The sequence below is a fragment of the Leptodactylus fuscus genome, chromosome 1, assembly GCF_031893055.1.
Source record: "Leptodactylus fuscus isolate aLepFus1 chromosome 1, aLepFus1.hap2, whole genome shotgun sequence".
In the NCBI taxonomy this organism is placed as follows: domain Eukaryota; kingdom Metazoa; phylum Chordata; class Amphibia; order Anura; family Leptodactylidae; genus Leptodactylus; species Leptodactylus fuscus.
In genome coordinates, this window is record NC_134265.1 from 257,283,599 (window position 1) to 257,300,408 (window position 16,810).

At 41.6% G+C, this 16,810-nt stretch overlaps 1 protein-coding gene across 3 annotated transcripts in view; it reads left to right on the plus strand.

Moving 5' to 3' along the window:
• AIMP1 (aminoacyl tRNA synthetase complex interacting multifunctional protein 1) overlaps nucleotides 1-7,853 on the plus strand; it is a 44,461-nt gene extending 36,608 nt beyond the window's left edge. For all 3 annotated transcript variants that reach the window (XM_075286030.1, XM_075286012.1, XM_075286021.1), the window contains 2 exons: nucleotides 3,114-3,282; nucleotides 7,602-7,853. In XM_075286030.1, coding sequence (XP_075142131.1) covers nucleotides 3,114-3,282; nucleotides 7,602-7,768 — 336 coding nt within the window. In that variant the 3' untranslated portion in view covers nucleotides 7,769-7,853. The remainder of the gene's footprint in view (nucleotides 1-3,113; nucleotides 3,283-7,601) is intronic.
• Nucleotides 7,854-16,810: the final 8,957 nt, after the last annotated feature.

The following is a 16,810-nucleotide window of genomic DNA, read 5'->3' on the forward strand; positions in this document are numbered from 1 at the left end:
AGACCCTGGGCTGCCTATTAGGAATACCGCCCCCCCCCCCACCCTGAAAACGTTGCAGGGGTGCAGATCGGGCCCCAGCACATACAGATACCCCTGAGATGCTATGGCCATGTTTGACCGTGGTATCTCAGGGGTTAACACCTCCAATCGAACCCGGTTCCGACCCCGGATGTTAGAGGACAGTGCCAGCAAAAAACATACAACTGGCAGGGTGTGCACACAGGTTCTGCAGTGAGATCACGGCAGTGGACCTGTTCCTTTGTTCCTTATGAAGCATAGGAATATTACCATTGAGCCAGCCTCAATAGCAATGTAGAAAATCTCTCATAGTCTGCAATACTGTTATCAGGGGGAGTTTGCACTAATATTCATGTACTGGTTATGTTCTCTATGGCCAAACACTGCCATCAAACTATATCTATTTGTACCGTCAACTACCAATGCATTTGATGTAGCATGTACAGAAGTATATAGCAAATGACTGAAAGCAGGATCTGGTGCCTGGAATCATTAACGTGTAGTGTTTATGTCATAAGGATCTTCAAGCGTGGATTAAAGTCATAAAATACAAAAATAGCTACCTGGCAAGGGGCAGATGTATTAATACTCTTTCTAATCGTAAAACTAGACTAGACGTGCCGAATGTATCACAGTGGCTGGTCCTGGATGATAAATTTGGCACATTTTATATTGAATAGACTTACCTTATGCCAACCCTTGCTCGGCTTACTTTGCACCAGTTTAGCACACAGTGGGGCCCATTTATCAATCCAAGTCCGACACTTATTATTTTTTGTTTACACTTACACCAAAATTCATAGTATACAGCATTTACGACATATTTATACATTGTGTACCAGAAAGAAAATAAAACACCACAGGCAATGTGCAGCAGAATGAGCGGGGGTTAGAAGTATCTCACTTTATGACACATTTATGAAACAGAAAAGAACAAATATGGCGCAGATTTCCTGTGCGAAGTAGACCACGTTTAAAATGGTGTAAAGAATTTACAACAATTTAGTTTGTGCACCAAAAATTCCTGTCGTGCCCCACATATTTGCCTTCTCAATAAGCAAGAGATATGCCAATATTGTAGGGTCTTTAATGAGTGCGCCAAATGTTTGTTCCTTATAGTCTGCAAGTTAAGATTTCTGTCTACATGTTTTGCGTCAAATATTTGTCTCCTGGTGAGTCAGAATTTTGGACCTTCTGGGGCAACACGGTGGCTCAGTGGTTAGCACTGCAGCCTTGCAGTGCTGGAGTCCTGGGTTCAAATCCCACCAGGAACAACATCTGTGAGGAGTTTGTATGTTCTCCCCGTGTTTGCGTGGATTTCCTTCCAGTCTACAAAGACATACTGATAGAGAAAAAAAAGAAAAAAAAAAGAATTTTGGACCTTCTAAAAACACTACATATTTATGCAGGTCTGTATGACAGATTCATAAACATGTCCATCTCTACAAATGGGATTCCTAGTTTAAGATAGACAGTATTGATAAATGAGCCCCACTGATTCAGTCTAGGCCACGCCCTTTCCTTCTAGGCCACACCCTTTCGTGGTGCAAAAAATGTGTCTCTAGCTAAGGCCAAATGTAGCCAATTGTTTTTACTTTATGTCCCCCTCCCCATACCAATATTAATACACTTTTGATATTGCTATGCTTTCTACAGCATGTTTTTTTCCCCCTATAATATGAGGATGAGATTAAGTAAAATCTCGTTCACTTTGCTGAGACTGTAAAAGGCAGTGTTTTTTCCGCTGTGTTCCTGCAAAGGCCAAAAAGAGCTGTGTTTCCAGAAAGTGTGGCCTCAGCCTAAAACACATAATAAATTTGGTGCACGGAATGTAGGCCATTTCTGAAACTGAATTCTGGTGTATTGAACATAGTAAATCCTTCCCATTGTGTGCATGTGGTGACATAAATGTACTTGGTGATTTGGATCCACAGCGGGTCCCTAGAACAACACTGGATGGGATAGAAATCAGCACAGGAAACATTGGGAACCTGGCTATAGGCCTGGAACCTCAGGCTTTTCTATTTCAGCATAGAAGTGAGGAGTAAAGAACCGTTTTTCACATTTTAATGTTTATTTCATTTTCTTCTGGTAGGTCTCCTTTAAGTCTCTACTACTGCACATTTTCATTTATATTAGCATCTTCTCATGTCTTGGGGGAGAGGAGTAGGTAAATGCTGTGAATTAGTTTTCCTTCCGAAAATAACTTCAAGGGAAATATTCCTGCTGTGAGCCATCGTAAACTTTGGATTGAGTTACACGTAGAGGAAGGACTCATTTTCATTCAGATGTTTTGGAAGTTTTCTTTCGGCTGTATAATAAAACGCAGCTATATCTTATTTCTGGCAGGAAAAACATGAAAGTACAGTGACTGGCTGGATCAATACAGCCCAAACCTGTTTTGTGTGTATTTTGGCCTTTTGTGTTTTCTCTGCACATGTGCTGAAAAATTTAACATTGTTAGAGTGATTGGATTTGGGCACATCCAGAATTTTGTGTTTTCAATTTGTTGACACGATTTTATGTATGTAAGATGGATTATGTGCTTAGCCCCGTTCTGAGTATGGTAAAGCTTTATCCCACGTACTAGTCCTTCACAAATAACCTTTTATGGAGCTCAGCTCTGTAGAAATAATAATATCTTCTGTGTCTTTATATTACATTTTGAGGTGCATCGCATGACAGGTTACTTTTCTTATTTTATGTCCATCTAGAGTAACCTTAAGTGAACTGTCTGCTTTCACTAGCAGTTTGAGTAGGATTTGGGTTAGAGTGGTGGAGAACGGACTGTTAGGCAAGTTGAGTGGTTTTTTGTTTTTTTATTTTTTTATAAGTATTTTTCTGTGGGAGCCACAAGTAGGGGGCATTCTATATATTGGGGAACTATGAGTGGGACATTAGGCTGTGGGGACCACAATTAGGGGGACAATGCGTGGGGGGCATTATACTGGTGGGAGCATAAAGAGACATTTTTGCGAATGGGCGGGGCGAAAGGTATGAATAGGGAGGTGTCAATAGATTTGAGGCTATAATTAATGCATGCCAAGCGTGTATAATATACTAGGTGTGAACAAGTGTCGTCTTTGTTTTTATAGATGCAGAATCGGATGGCAGTCCTGCTCTGTAACTTGAAACCTGCCAAAATGAGAGGGGTCCTATCTCAAGCCATGGTAATGTGTGCCAGCTCCCCGGAGAAGGTGGAAATATTGGATCCCCCTAGTGGAGCAGTTCCTGGAGATAGAATTACCTTTCAGGGATTTCCAGGTAACCTTGATTCCTAATAGTGGAAAAAGATTTCCTTCCATTGTTGCAAAAATCAGTAGACTACATTACATTGCAATATCATGAACACTTTCCACCCCATGATGTAGTAAAAATATAACTTATTATGAAAATAACAAACCGTCACAACTACATCAGTGAAAAAAAAAAAATATATAAAAGGTTTATTGCTCTTGGAATGTAGCAATGCAAAACTGAAAATTGAGGTTGCTTTCTGAATGTGAAGATGTAGCTGCATTCTTAAGAATTATCCAAGAAATAATAAAGCTTACCTGTACATTCCCTGAACTAGTTAAAGAGGTTTTCCAGGCTAAAATTCTATTTTTTAATTAGGCCAGGGAGGTGAAAATAAGAAGAACCAAACTTGCCTGCCCCGGTGCTCCAGTGCCTCCCAGCGTGGTCCGGTCTTTCAACTCTGTTGTTTTCTTCCAGCGCAAGTCCCCGCTGCATCTGATCGCTATAGCTAATCAGTGGCATAAGGAAGGGACCCAGGAACGTCCTTCACTGAGGCTGCTGATTGGACTCAATGATCACATGTGGTGGGAATTCTCGCCGGAAGAAAGTAACAGAGCTGCAGGACCAGACTGCGCTGGGAGGCACTGGAACATTGGGGACAGGTAAGTATGATTTTTTATTTTTTTCAAATTTTATTTTTTCAATTCTCCCAGCTTAAATGAAAAAAAATTGTTTTTATCCTGGAAAACCCCTTTAAGGTTTATTGCTAAATATGCTCTGTTTATTTCCTGTGTGGAGGAATCTGGAGGGTGCTGGAAATCTGTACCTGTCTTCCCTGCTGACACTTTAAGATGACTGACTCCATTCTACTTAATGGCACTGCAGTCCAAGAGGGGAGTCAATGACATCATTGATAGTTGGAGAGGGTGCAAGGGAAACCGAATGAGGGTTCTGGCCTCCCCAGATGAAATCCACGCAGGTAATAAACAGGACTTCCGGGGGACTGGGTTGTATATTGATAATAAAAGTTAACCATTGCAGGGAATGCACCGAAGAGCTTTATTATTTCTGACAAATCCCATTTAAAGCTCTGTTTAGCTCTTCCTGCTCTATAATATGCTTCTTGCAGATGAAAGTGTATTTTCAATGTGACTTGTTCACTTTTCGCTCCAGAGCAATAGTTGCACTTCAAGATATCAGGGATTGACGTAGTGGGATCAACTCTTTAGCCTATTACCGACATCGACCATACACATAGAGCAGAGATATTAGATCTTGAAATGGACCTGGAAATATTACTGGCAGATGCCTGCTTTTCTACCCACTACACCGATCAGCTGCTCTGGCAACTTCCAGGCGCCAAAAGCTGCTGTAGTGGATGGAGAGACTGTGCAGTCTGGTGCTATTGAATTGATAGGAACTATTACTTGAGTAGGGGAAGCCTGCATGTGCTCCCGTCTACTGCTGCTGCTTTTGATGTTCGTAGGCTACTGGAACAGCTTATTTGTGTGAGAAGTCGGACCTACAGATCACATACCAATGACCTCTCACGTGGATAGCATTCAGTATGGAAACTCCAAAACACTGCAAACGGTTTTCTGAAATTTTGGTAGCCTATAGAGAATGACGCCAGATACATAAACACCAGGGATAAAATACCATTTCCAAAGCATGCTGAGTTGTGATTAAAAACAAAACACAAACCTCAGAATCTCAGACCGAGATAAACAGTCATCTGAAAGATTTATTTCTGACTGCAAGTCACAAGCCACAAGTACCAGGAGCTGGAAAAAGCTGGGTGTCTCCACAGTGGCCTCTGGAATGAACCCTGGCTCTGTCACCCAGCTTTTTATGGGCTCACACCTTGTACCTACCTCCTCCAGGTGCCCTATACGGAGGGAAGGGAGTAGCCTGGATCCTATAGTACATGCTAATTAGACAACATTTTTTAGCTTATTACATATATTTTTCTATTGGCCAATTTGCATCTGGTACTATTAGATAATACATCTACCAAACTCTTTGAGTTTGTCTGGGTTGCAATGCCGTTCCATATGTTCTCAACAGCTGCATTTTCCTTCTTCTCATCTGTGTGTAAAATAATTGGCACAGACCTTGTGTTTCCATATTTTTTTTTTTATTTTGCTGCAGCAACTAAAGATCTGTCTGTTTTTCATATTGTTGCAATGTGAGGATGGAGGGTTTGTCAGTCGTAAAACATTTCCAGCGCCCTTTGTGATCCAGGATACAGAATGGCGCGATTAATGAGGTGCAGAACAAGACCTTATTAGCTAATAATCCAGATTGCAGTGACTTCAAAAACACAAGCCAGTGTCATGAGCTGTTAGAGCTTTGCCTCATATGGCAGGAAAAGAAGACTGCAAAGAATAAAACTTTTCTTAAGGTCACATAGTTCATCTTTGCAGCCTAGGCACTGTCTGCAATACTTCAGCTGCCACTTAAGGTGCTTTCATACACTGATGGCAGAGAAGAAGAACTTGGTGATTTTTAACTGAAGCAATGACGCACACAGCAAAACAAAGTAGATAATAGCAAAGGACATAGCCTAATCTCATGCGAACCCTCCAGGGCTAAGGCCAACTGTCCGGTTACAAGGTCAACTCTTAAGACAAAGGCTCTCCCATTGGATATCCCAAGGGCAGCTGTCCAGCTTTTACACGATAACTTTGATTTCCAATGGTAGGAACCATCCCTTAAATACTTGGGGATTCATCTTTCCCCTTCCTACACCATGCGCTACACTGTGAATTCCCCAGATTGTTCCGTGACCTTAAGTTGCGGCTGGACAACTGATAACCCTTAGATATTTCTCTATTTGATAGAATCTCCACATTGAAAACGACTATTTTCCTGAAGCTTTTAAACTCTGTGAGACTCTCCCAGTCACACTTCCCCGCTCTGATCGCTGTGATCTACAGAGGGCCGTATTCCAATTCATCTGGGGCATTGGATCCCTCGATCCTTGATGCTGGCAGGGAGTGGGATTGGTGGCTTATTGGTTCCACAACTTCTCCACTATTATTGAGCCGCCAGCTTGTGATTCATCCCTTTCTGGAACGCTTCACAGACTTGCATGAAATGTGTGGAGATTGAGAAGATGCGGCTCGTTCCTATGCACCCCAATGCTCTTTTGTGGACCTGGTCTCTCTCTTACCCTCGGCCCCCCACGTTGGGTCCGATATGCTTCACTAGAGCGATTTGGAACACTTGTAATACACTCTATCCCCTTGCCTCGCAGAATTCTTCCGTGATCTCCTTTTTGTATAATCCACTCCTCCCGGAGAGGCTCCTCCATGATTTGCCCTTGATCCAGGGCTGGCCTGTTCAGACTGGCTGACTTGGTTGATCCCCTGTCTTCAGAGCTCAGGCCCTTTGACTATTTTACAGCAGCATTAGACATCCCTGAAGCCGAGTGGTTCCACAACAACAAATTGCCCACTCTATGTTTACTGTTTGGATCTCTGATGGTTGCTACCCTCTACTACCTTCAAGAGGTTGTGCTGAGCGGGTACTTCTATGAAAGGCCTGGTTACTATGATTTATCAGTTCCTATCCTCTTCTGAGGGTCGGCCTCCTCCTGTTCATAGATATATGACCAGATAGGAGGAAGCTCTTGGTCGGCCGATGGTGCGCAATGGAACATTATTTGGTCCTGTGCATCCTCGAAACATAACAGTGCTGTGGGCAATCTCTAAATGTACTGTTCATTTATGCAAAGTTGTTTATCACTGGAAGTATCTACATCAAATTTTGAGCTACTTTGTAAATACTTTTTGGCTTGTGCAGATTTTTCCCACAACATGGCTATATTTACATTTGTAGACCATTAAAGTTAAACATTTTGCAGGTTTACAAACTATCTCTGATTTTCCCTGTAACTGTTTTTTTTTCCTGAATACATCCTCCTGTCCATTACTATAGAGCTGATCTGGGTCCTGTACGACCCAGCAGCTCTAAGAAGCATTGATCCCAGTATATAGTGCTCATTGAGTGCTGTATACACCGCAATTGGGGAAGGCGATAGGTGATAAACCTTAAGAGCAACCCCTAGTTTGGAAGAGACAGCATGACTTAAACCAAAAGTACTGTAGTATGCTATTTGTAAAGTTACTCAACTTGTCATGGAACTTCTGAGATTTGAGTTGTTTTTTAAAAGTGGAATTATACATAATATTTGAAGATTTGTGGGTATTCGTTTCTGTATTCATTCCTACAAGCTCTGATTATACTTGTTTTCCTTTTACTTCATTTGGATTTTACAACCTGCTGCTTTTGTTGAATGAACAATGTATTGATGATTTTTGTTCGTTCCCTCCTTCCTATAGGTGAACCTGACAAAGAGCTGAATCCTAAGAAAAAGACATGGGAACAGATCCAGCCAGACCTTCGTACTAATGATGGCTGTGTGGCTACTTACAAAGGAGTACCATTCGAAGTTAGTGGAAAAGGAGTATGCAAAGCTCAGACTATGTCCCAAAGTGGTATTAAGTAATTTATTGGTGTGTCCAAAGCACATTGTAATGCTGTTGCCGAGAACCTTTCAGAGCGCTCATACAATAAAGGCCAATAATTTGTCAGTCCTGGTTGCTGTTCTTTTTTTGGTATGTGTCTTTTATTTTAAGCTCAAAAATACTAGAAGAATCATTTACCACAATAGCACTCTTTAGTTTGGTCTTGTTCAATTTAGATACTCAGTACAAAAAAATAAAAAAATAAAATCCCTCCATATTACTATGTTTAAAGGATATAAACATTATTATGGAAGAAAAAAAAATATATATATATAATATAATTTATTTTTTTTTTTTGTAGATTGTGAGCCCCATATAGGGATCACAATGTACTTTTTTTTTTCTTTTTCCTATCAGTATGTCTTTGTAGAATGGGAGGAAATCCACGCAAACACGGGGAGAACATACAGACTCCTTTCAGATGTTCCTGGCGGGATTCGAACCCAGGACTCCAGCTACTGGTTTCTGTCCACCCTTATTACTGCTCTTAAGAACATGCACACGATCCATTCTGTGCATGCTCAGAGCACAGTATGGAGTAACATTGGCTACAGCAGCTCACAGCACAGTGTGGGGAAAGATTGTCTACAGCAGCTAAAAGGGTTACACATGATGAGATGCACATCTTAAGCCATGTGAATATTTGTGGTTGTAATAAAGTAAAACTATGAAAGAGAGGTGAAGCTAAGCTCCATCATAAGAAATCAAACAGCCAAGAAAGATAGGGTGAACAATTGTATGGAATGCTGCAAGACCCAGGAGTATGAATGTAGAAGTGGTTGCAAATCAGCCTCGAGGATTACTGAATGCAAAACATGGAAAGGTCATTATAAATAAATTTGGCATAAAACTATCTATAGCCTTCAGAAGGATCTGCTGCCTCTTGACATGTAGCTGCTTTTTTTTCCTTTCTCCTGCTGATTCACACCAGTAGTTATTTTTTAATTCTGCATATAAAAAACTTGACGTTTCTAAACATCCTGTCCACACAAAAAATGTCTAGATTTTAAGGCTGTGCTATAGTTAAAGGGGTTGTGAAAGTATTTTTCTTAATTAATATGGGGCCAATATCTTAATAAATAAATAAACCTCGCTTCTGGTTAGACCTCTGTTGCCAGTAGTATTCTGTTTATAGACCTCAGTAGTGACATCCTGTTTGTGCAGGTGATCGCTGCGACTAAATACGTGTCTCAGTCATAACTTCCTAACAAACCACGTGATTGCTGTGACATGCTGTTAGTGAAGAGGTCACTACAGAGGCCGGCCAAACAATACATGATTGCTGTGACATGCTGTTTGTCAAGAGGTCACTGCAGAGGCCTATGATTGGCTGCAGCAGTGACCTGGCACAAACAGGACGTTACTGGTGACTTTAACAAAACTTACCTATTGTGCACCATGGGTGTGGATAAACAATGCGACATCAGCTTCAGGCAAGCCTGCCTCTTCTGTCTTCTTGGAGCGACGCCTCTGGTTCCGTGTCTTCCTGCTTCTTCTCTTTAAATCCCACGCCTGCATAGTAGCGCTTCCCTCCGAAGCGCTACTGCGCAGGCTCACTCGCCATTTTACTTAATGGCAGGTCACGAGTGAGCCTGCGCAGTAGCGCTTCGGAGGGATATATGTTGCATATATGTTTTAATACTTTTATTTAAAAACAGGACCAGGATTTGATGTAACATTTACGGTAAACAGAAAAATACTTTTTTAATAAAGTTGGTCCGCACTCCTTGTGTCTGCGTAAAGAAAAACGCAGTTTTTTACTGCTATGGGCACTTAATCTTCTACTCTTTGTCACTGTTAAGTGTGTTTTTTTGTTTTTGGACTGTTTGTTTTTTAAATGGTCTATTGAAAGCTAAATTTTAAGAAAAAACGAGACACAAGGAGTGCGGACCAACTTTATTGAAAAAGTATTTTTCTGTTTGGAGTTTATCCTTGGGACACAGGATATGTGATCGTGCACCCTTTTGGACACGAGTGTATTGGTGAGTTTTTGAGCTTTATACTCTTCACATTGTAGTTTATAACATTTACGGTGCCTGAAAAGCCTTTTTAAAGGCTATTCACGCATATGTGGGGCTCTATTAGCATAATTTTGCTGATAGAGCCCCTTTAAGTGATTGACCACATTAACAACACTGTAGAATCTTTAAAAAATTGAGTCCAAGATCCCGCTAAATAGTATTAACCGCTTCCCGACCAGCCCCTGTAGATTAACGTCGGCGCGGCTTGGGCTCTGTGCCGTGCCGACATTAATTAACGGCCCCTTTTAAAATGGGGATCGGCTCTCCCCAAGGGTTGGGAGCTCCATGGACCCAGCGCTAATAGCTGCTGGGGTCCACGGAGACATGATCAGAACCTGATAGATTCAGGTCCCGATCATGTAGCAGCCATGTCAGGGAAAGTTTGTTGGCGTAACAAACTTTCCCTGACATGAGATGCCGCCCACAGGTTAGATGATCCTGCGGGCGGCATCGGGAGTAAGTGTTAGCTATATCTGATAGCTAACACTGTGCCCGATATACTCTGCTCGGGGCTTACGAAAGATTAAAAGTGCCCCCTGGGCACCCCCCCGCGGCGAGATGGGGGGTGCCCATAAGTATCTTCTGCAGCCTGAGGTTTGACGAGTGACCCCAGGCTGCTAAGAGCCCCCAGTACCTGGTTGATCCTGCCAGGTATTGAGGAAGCCAGCCGATGCGTCTGTATCGACTGGCTTCCTCCATAGACTGCAATACACTGTATTGCAAGTCTATAGCATAGAGGCAGCGATCCTCTCTGATCGCTGGTTCTAGTGTCCTTATAGGACAAATAAAAAATGTAAATAAAAAAATAAATAAAGTGTTAAAAAATTTTATATAGTTATAAAACCCCCCAAATTCCCTTTTCTTATATAAAACTAGCCTTTACCCGCGACTTCGTCTGCGGTGATTTGAGAATTGGGCGGACACAGACGTGTGAAACTGTAAAAGTGCTTTAAAAAGTTTGGTGGGATAGCAAATGTGATGTGTTATATTGTGTATGTAGTGATACAGACAATGTGATGTGTTATATTGTGTATGTCGTGGTACAGACAATGTGATGTGTTGCATTGTGTATGTCGTGATACAGACAATGTGATGTGTTGTATTGTGTATGTCGTGGTACAGACAATGTGATGTGTTGTATTGTGTATGTCGTGATACAGACAATGTGATGTGTTGTATTGTGTATGTCGTGGTACAGACAATGTGATGTGTTGTATTGTGTATGTAGTGATACAGACAATGTGATGTGTTGTATTGTGTATGTTGTGATACAATGTGATGTGTTGTATTGTGTATGTCGTGATACAGACAATGTGATGTGTTGTATTGTGTATGTCGTGGTACAGACAATGTGATGTGTTGTATTATGTATGTAGTGATACAGACAATGTGATGTGTTGTATTGTGTATGTTGTGATACAGACAATGTGATGTGTTGTATTGTGTATGTAGTGATACAGACAATGTGATGTGTTGTATTGTGTATGTTGTGATACAGACAATGTGATGTGTTGTATTTTGTATGTAGTGATGCAGACAATGTGATGTATTGTGTATGTAGTGATACAGACAATGTGATGTGTTGTATTGTGTATGTAGTGATACAGACAATGTGATGTGTTGTATTGTGTATGTAGTGATACAGACAATGTGATGTGTTGTATTGTGTATGTAGTGATACAGACAATGTGATCTGTTATATAGTGGAAAGCTATATGTAAATGTGAGTGAGTAGAGTGAGGGCTACTCCTGAGGTGACAGTAAGGAGTGTGCAGGCAGGTTGAGGCAGGAAATGCCAGGCAGTGTGTGTGAGTCTATAGCTGGGGCTAGGAGTGAGTCTATAGCTGGGGCTAGGAGTCCTGCTTTTGTGAGTCTCCTGCTAGGAAGCCATGTTGTTTAGTGGCACCAAAAGTAGCCTGTGACTCAATCCTAAGGGAAAACTATGTTTGTGGAAAATTGCACGCAAATCCGTCCAGGCGTTTTAGCGTGATTGAGGAACAAACATCCAAACTCACAAACATCCAAACACACAAACTTTCACACTTACAATATTAGTAGGATTAATGATATTAAAATAAACCAAAATATTAATAAAAACAATACATATTTGGTATCAACGCGTCCGTCACAACCTGTACAATAAAACTGAAACAATATTTAACCTACACAGTGAATACTGGAAAGAAAAAAAAATGCAAAAAACCCGGCAAAAGTAATGTTTTTTCGCCATCTCACCTTACAAAATATGCCATAAAAAGTGATCAAAAAGTCACATGTACCCCAAAACAGCACCAATACAAAGCACAGGTTGTCCCGCAAAAAATAAGCCATAAACCAATTCTGTCAACCGAAAAATAAAAATGTTACACCTCTCAGAAGTTGGTGATGCAAAAGTAATTGATTTATGTCCCCAAATGGATTTTTTGTTCTGCAAAACCTGTAACACATAAAAAACAATATAAATGAGGTATTGCCGTAATTGTATCGACCCGCAGAATAAAGGTCACGTTACTTATGCTATACGTCTTGCAGAAAAAAATTTTAAAGGCAAAACACAATACCAGAATTGATAGGGATTTTTTTTTAATTCACCAAGAAAGAGTTAATAAAAGTTAGTCAATATGTTAAAAACACCCAAAAATGTTATAACAAAATACATCTCATACCGCAAACATCAAGCCCTCATGCGGCCGCATCACCAGAAAAATAAAAATTATAATAATAATAAATAATAAATTATATTTATATAGCGCCAACATATTCCGCAGCGCTGTACAATTTGTAGGGTTCAAATACAGACAGAAAGATACATTACAAAGACAGTCGTTTCACACAATGGGACTGAAGGCCCTGCTCACAAGAGCTTACAATCTATGAGGTAGAGGGGGTGACACAAGAGGTAGCAGGGGCGGCATTGTGAAGACAAAAAAAACATCACCAAATCATAAGAACACAACTGGCTACCGCAGGAGGGGAATGTATAAGCTGTGTGAGTGAACATTGGGGTACAAACCAGATTTAGAGCTTACGAGGGAAAATAAACCAGAACTGCCCCCCTAAATGACAACCCCCCCCCCCCCCCAAACATACAGTCCTATGAAAAAGTTTGGGCACCCCTATTAATCTTAATCATTTTTAGTTCTAAATATTTTGGTATTTGCAACAGCCATTTCAGTTTGATATATCTAATAACTGATGGACACAGTAATATTTCAGGATTGAAATGAGGTTTATTGTACTTACAGAAAATGCGCAATATGCATTAAACCAAAATTTGACCGGTGCAAAAGTATGGGCACCTCAACAGAAAAGTGACATTAATATTTAGTAGATCCTCCTTTTGCAAAGATAACAGCCTCTAGTCGCTTCCTGTAGCTTTTAATCAGTTCCTGGATCCTGGATAAAGGTATTTTGGACAAACAATTCAAGTTCAGTTAAGTTAGATGGTCGCCGAGCATGGACAGCCCGCTTCAAATCATCCCACAGATGTTCAATGATATTCAGGTCTGGGGACTGGGATGGCCATTCCAGAACATTGTAATGGTTCCTCTGCATGAATGCCTGAGGATTTGGAGCGGTGTTTTGGATCATTGTCTTGCTGAAATATCCATCCCCGGCGTAACTTCAACTTCGTCACTGATTCTTGAACATTATTCTCAAGAATCTGCTGATACTGAGTGGAATCCATGCGACCCTCAACTTTAACAAGATTCCCGATGCCGGCATTGGCCACACAGCCCCAAAGCATGATGGAACCTCCACCAAATTTTACAGTGGGTAGCATGTGTTTTTCTTGGAATGCTGTTTCTTTTTGGACGCCATGCATAACGCCTTTTTTTATAACCAAACAACTCAATTTTTGTTTCCAAAATGAAGCTGCCTTGTCCAAATGTGCTTTTTCATACCTCAGGCAACTCTATTTGTGGCGTACGTGCAGAAACGGCTTCTTTCTCATCACTCTCCCATACAGCTTCTATTTGTGCAAAGTGCGCTGTATAGTTGACCGATGCACAGTGACACCATCTGCAGCAAGATGATGCTGCAGCTCTTTGGAGGTGGTCTGTGGATTGTCCTTGACTGTTCTCACCATTCTTCTTCTCTGCCTTTCTGATGTTTTTCTTGGCCTGCCACTTCTGGGCTTAACAAGAACTGTCCCTGTGGTCTTCCATTTCCTTACTATGTTCCTCACAGTGGAAACTGACAGGTTAAATCTCTGAGACAGCTTTTTGTATCCTTCCGCTGAACAACTATGTTGAACAATCTTTGTTTTCAGATCATTTGAGAGTTGTTTTGAGTAGCCTATGATGCCACTCTTCAGAGGAGATTCAAATAGTAGAACAACTTGCAATTGGCCACCTTAAATACCTTTTCTCATGATTGGATACACCTGGCTATGAAGTTCAAAGCTCACTGAGGTTACAAAACCAATTTTGTGCTTCAGTAAGTCAGTAAAAAGTAGTTAGGAGTATTCAAATCAATAAAATGATAAGGGTGCCCATACTTTTGCACCGGTCAAATTTTGGTTTAATGCATATTGCGCATTTTCTGTTAGTACAATAAACCTCATTTCAATCCTGAAATATTACTGTGTCCATCAGTTATTAGATATATCAAACTGAAATGGCTGTTGCAAACACCAAAATATTTAGAACTAAAAATGATTAAGATTAATAGGGGTGCCCAAACTTTTTCATAGGACTGTAGTAGCTACTGGGGATATAGTAGGAAATTTGGTGTTCCTAATGTACTCCGCACAGCTTACATATCTACTATTCACCATCTGCTGTGCAGTCACGTTTAGGATACTATTGCCCGATACACCCCCTAATAAGTTCTTTGAGGGGTGCAGTTTTTAAAATGGGGTTATTCTCTAAGGAATTACACTTTACTGGTACTTTAGAGGCTCTGCAAACATGACATGGGTAACCAGATACCAAACGACTGAATCTGCGATCCAAAAAACAAAATAGCGCTCCTTCCCTTCTGTGCCCAAACAGCCATTTCTACCCACATATGGCATTAAGTACATTATCTTGGGTACACCAGTCTCATACATGTGGGCATAAACTGCCCCTTGGGCACACAGCAGGGCACAGAACGGAAGGAGTGATATGTGCTTTTGGACAGCTGATTTAGATTGCTGGTTTTTGGACACCATGTCACATTTGTAGAGACTCTAAAATTTCCCCTACAAAATAGGTTCACTTGTTGGGGAATTCCAAATTACTGGCACCTCCAGGGCTCTGCAAAAACAACATGGCGTCAGGAAACCCCTCCAAATCTGTACACCAAAAGCTAAAAAGCCCACTGCTCCTTGCTTTCTGAGCCCTGCGGTAGTGTACACCCACATACACTCACCGGCCATTTTATTAGGTACACCTGTCCAACTGCTTGTTAACACTTAATTTCTAATCAGCCAATCACATGGCGGCAACTCAGTGCATTTAGGCATGTAGACATGGTCAAGACAATCTCTTGCAGTTCAAACCGAGCATCAGTATGGGGAAGAAAGGTGATTTGAGTGCCTTTGAACGTGGCATGGTTGTTGGTGCCAGAAGGGCTGGTCTGAGTATTTCAGAAACTGCTGATCTACTGGGATTTTCACGCACAACCATCTCTAGGGTTTACAGAGGATGGTCCGAAAAAGAAAAAACATCCAGTGAGCGGCAGTTCTGTGGGCGGAAATGCGTTGTTGATGCCAAAGGTCAGAGGAGAATGGCCAGACTGGTTCGAGCTGATAGAAAGGCAACAGTGACTCAAATAGCCACCCGTTACAACCAAGGTAGCCAGAAGAGCATCTCTGAACGCACAGTACGTCGAACTTTGAGGCAGATGGGCTACAGCAGCAGAAGACCACACCGGGTGCCACTCCTTTCAGCTAAGAACAGGAAACTGAGGCTACAATTTGCACAAGCTCATCGAAATTGGACAATTGAAGATTGGAAAAACGTTGCCTGGTCTGATGAGTCTCGATTTCTGCTGCGACATTCGGATGGTAGGGTCAGAATTTGGCGTCAACAACATGAAAGCATGGATCCATCCTGCCTTGTATCAACGGTTCAGGCTGGTGGTGGTGGTGTCATGGTGTGGGGAATATTTTCTTGGCACTCTTTGGGCCCCTTGGTACCAATTGAGCATCGTTGCAACGCCAAAGCCTACCTGAGTATTGTTGCTGACCATGTCCATCCCTTTATGACCACAATGTACCCAACATCTGATGGCTACTTTCAGCAGGATAATGCGCCATGTCATAAAGCTGGAATCATCTCAGACTGGTTTCTTGAACATGACAATGAGTTCACTGTACTCCAATGGCCTCCACAGTCACCAGATCTCAATCCAATAGAGCATCTTTGGGATGTGGTGGAACGGGAGATTCGCATCATGGATGTGCAGCCGACAAATCTGCGGCAACTGTGTGATGCCATCAGGTCAATATGGACCAAAATCTCGGAGGAATGCTTCCAGCACCTTGTTGAATCTATGCCACGAAGAATTGAGGCAGTTCTGAAGGCAAAAGGGGGTCCAACCCGTTACTAGCATGGTGAACCTAATAAAGTGGCCGGTGAGTGTATATAACTTCTTTCTACCCGGGATGGCCCCTTAATAGTTTTAGGAGTGCAGGTCTCTGACAGCACAAAGTGGGTGCAATGCATTGGGCACCGAAATGGCATATTTCTTTCAAAATTTAAATTTCCACACTGTACATTAATTTTTGGGAAGCACTCTTAGGCTCAAAATGATAATACCCCTTGATAAATTCCTTAAGAGGTGTAGTTTCTAAAATGGAGTCACTTTTGGGGGGTTTCCATTGTATTGGTTCTTTAGGGGGCTCTGCAAATGTGACATGGCACCTGAAAACTATTCCAGCAAAATCTGCCCTCCCAATCCAAAACGCACTCTTCCCATTTTGAGCCCTACCATGTTCCCATACAGCAGATTATGATCACATGTGGGGTACTGCTGTGTTCAGGAGAAATTTTGTAACAAACTTTGGGGGGC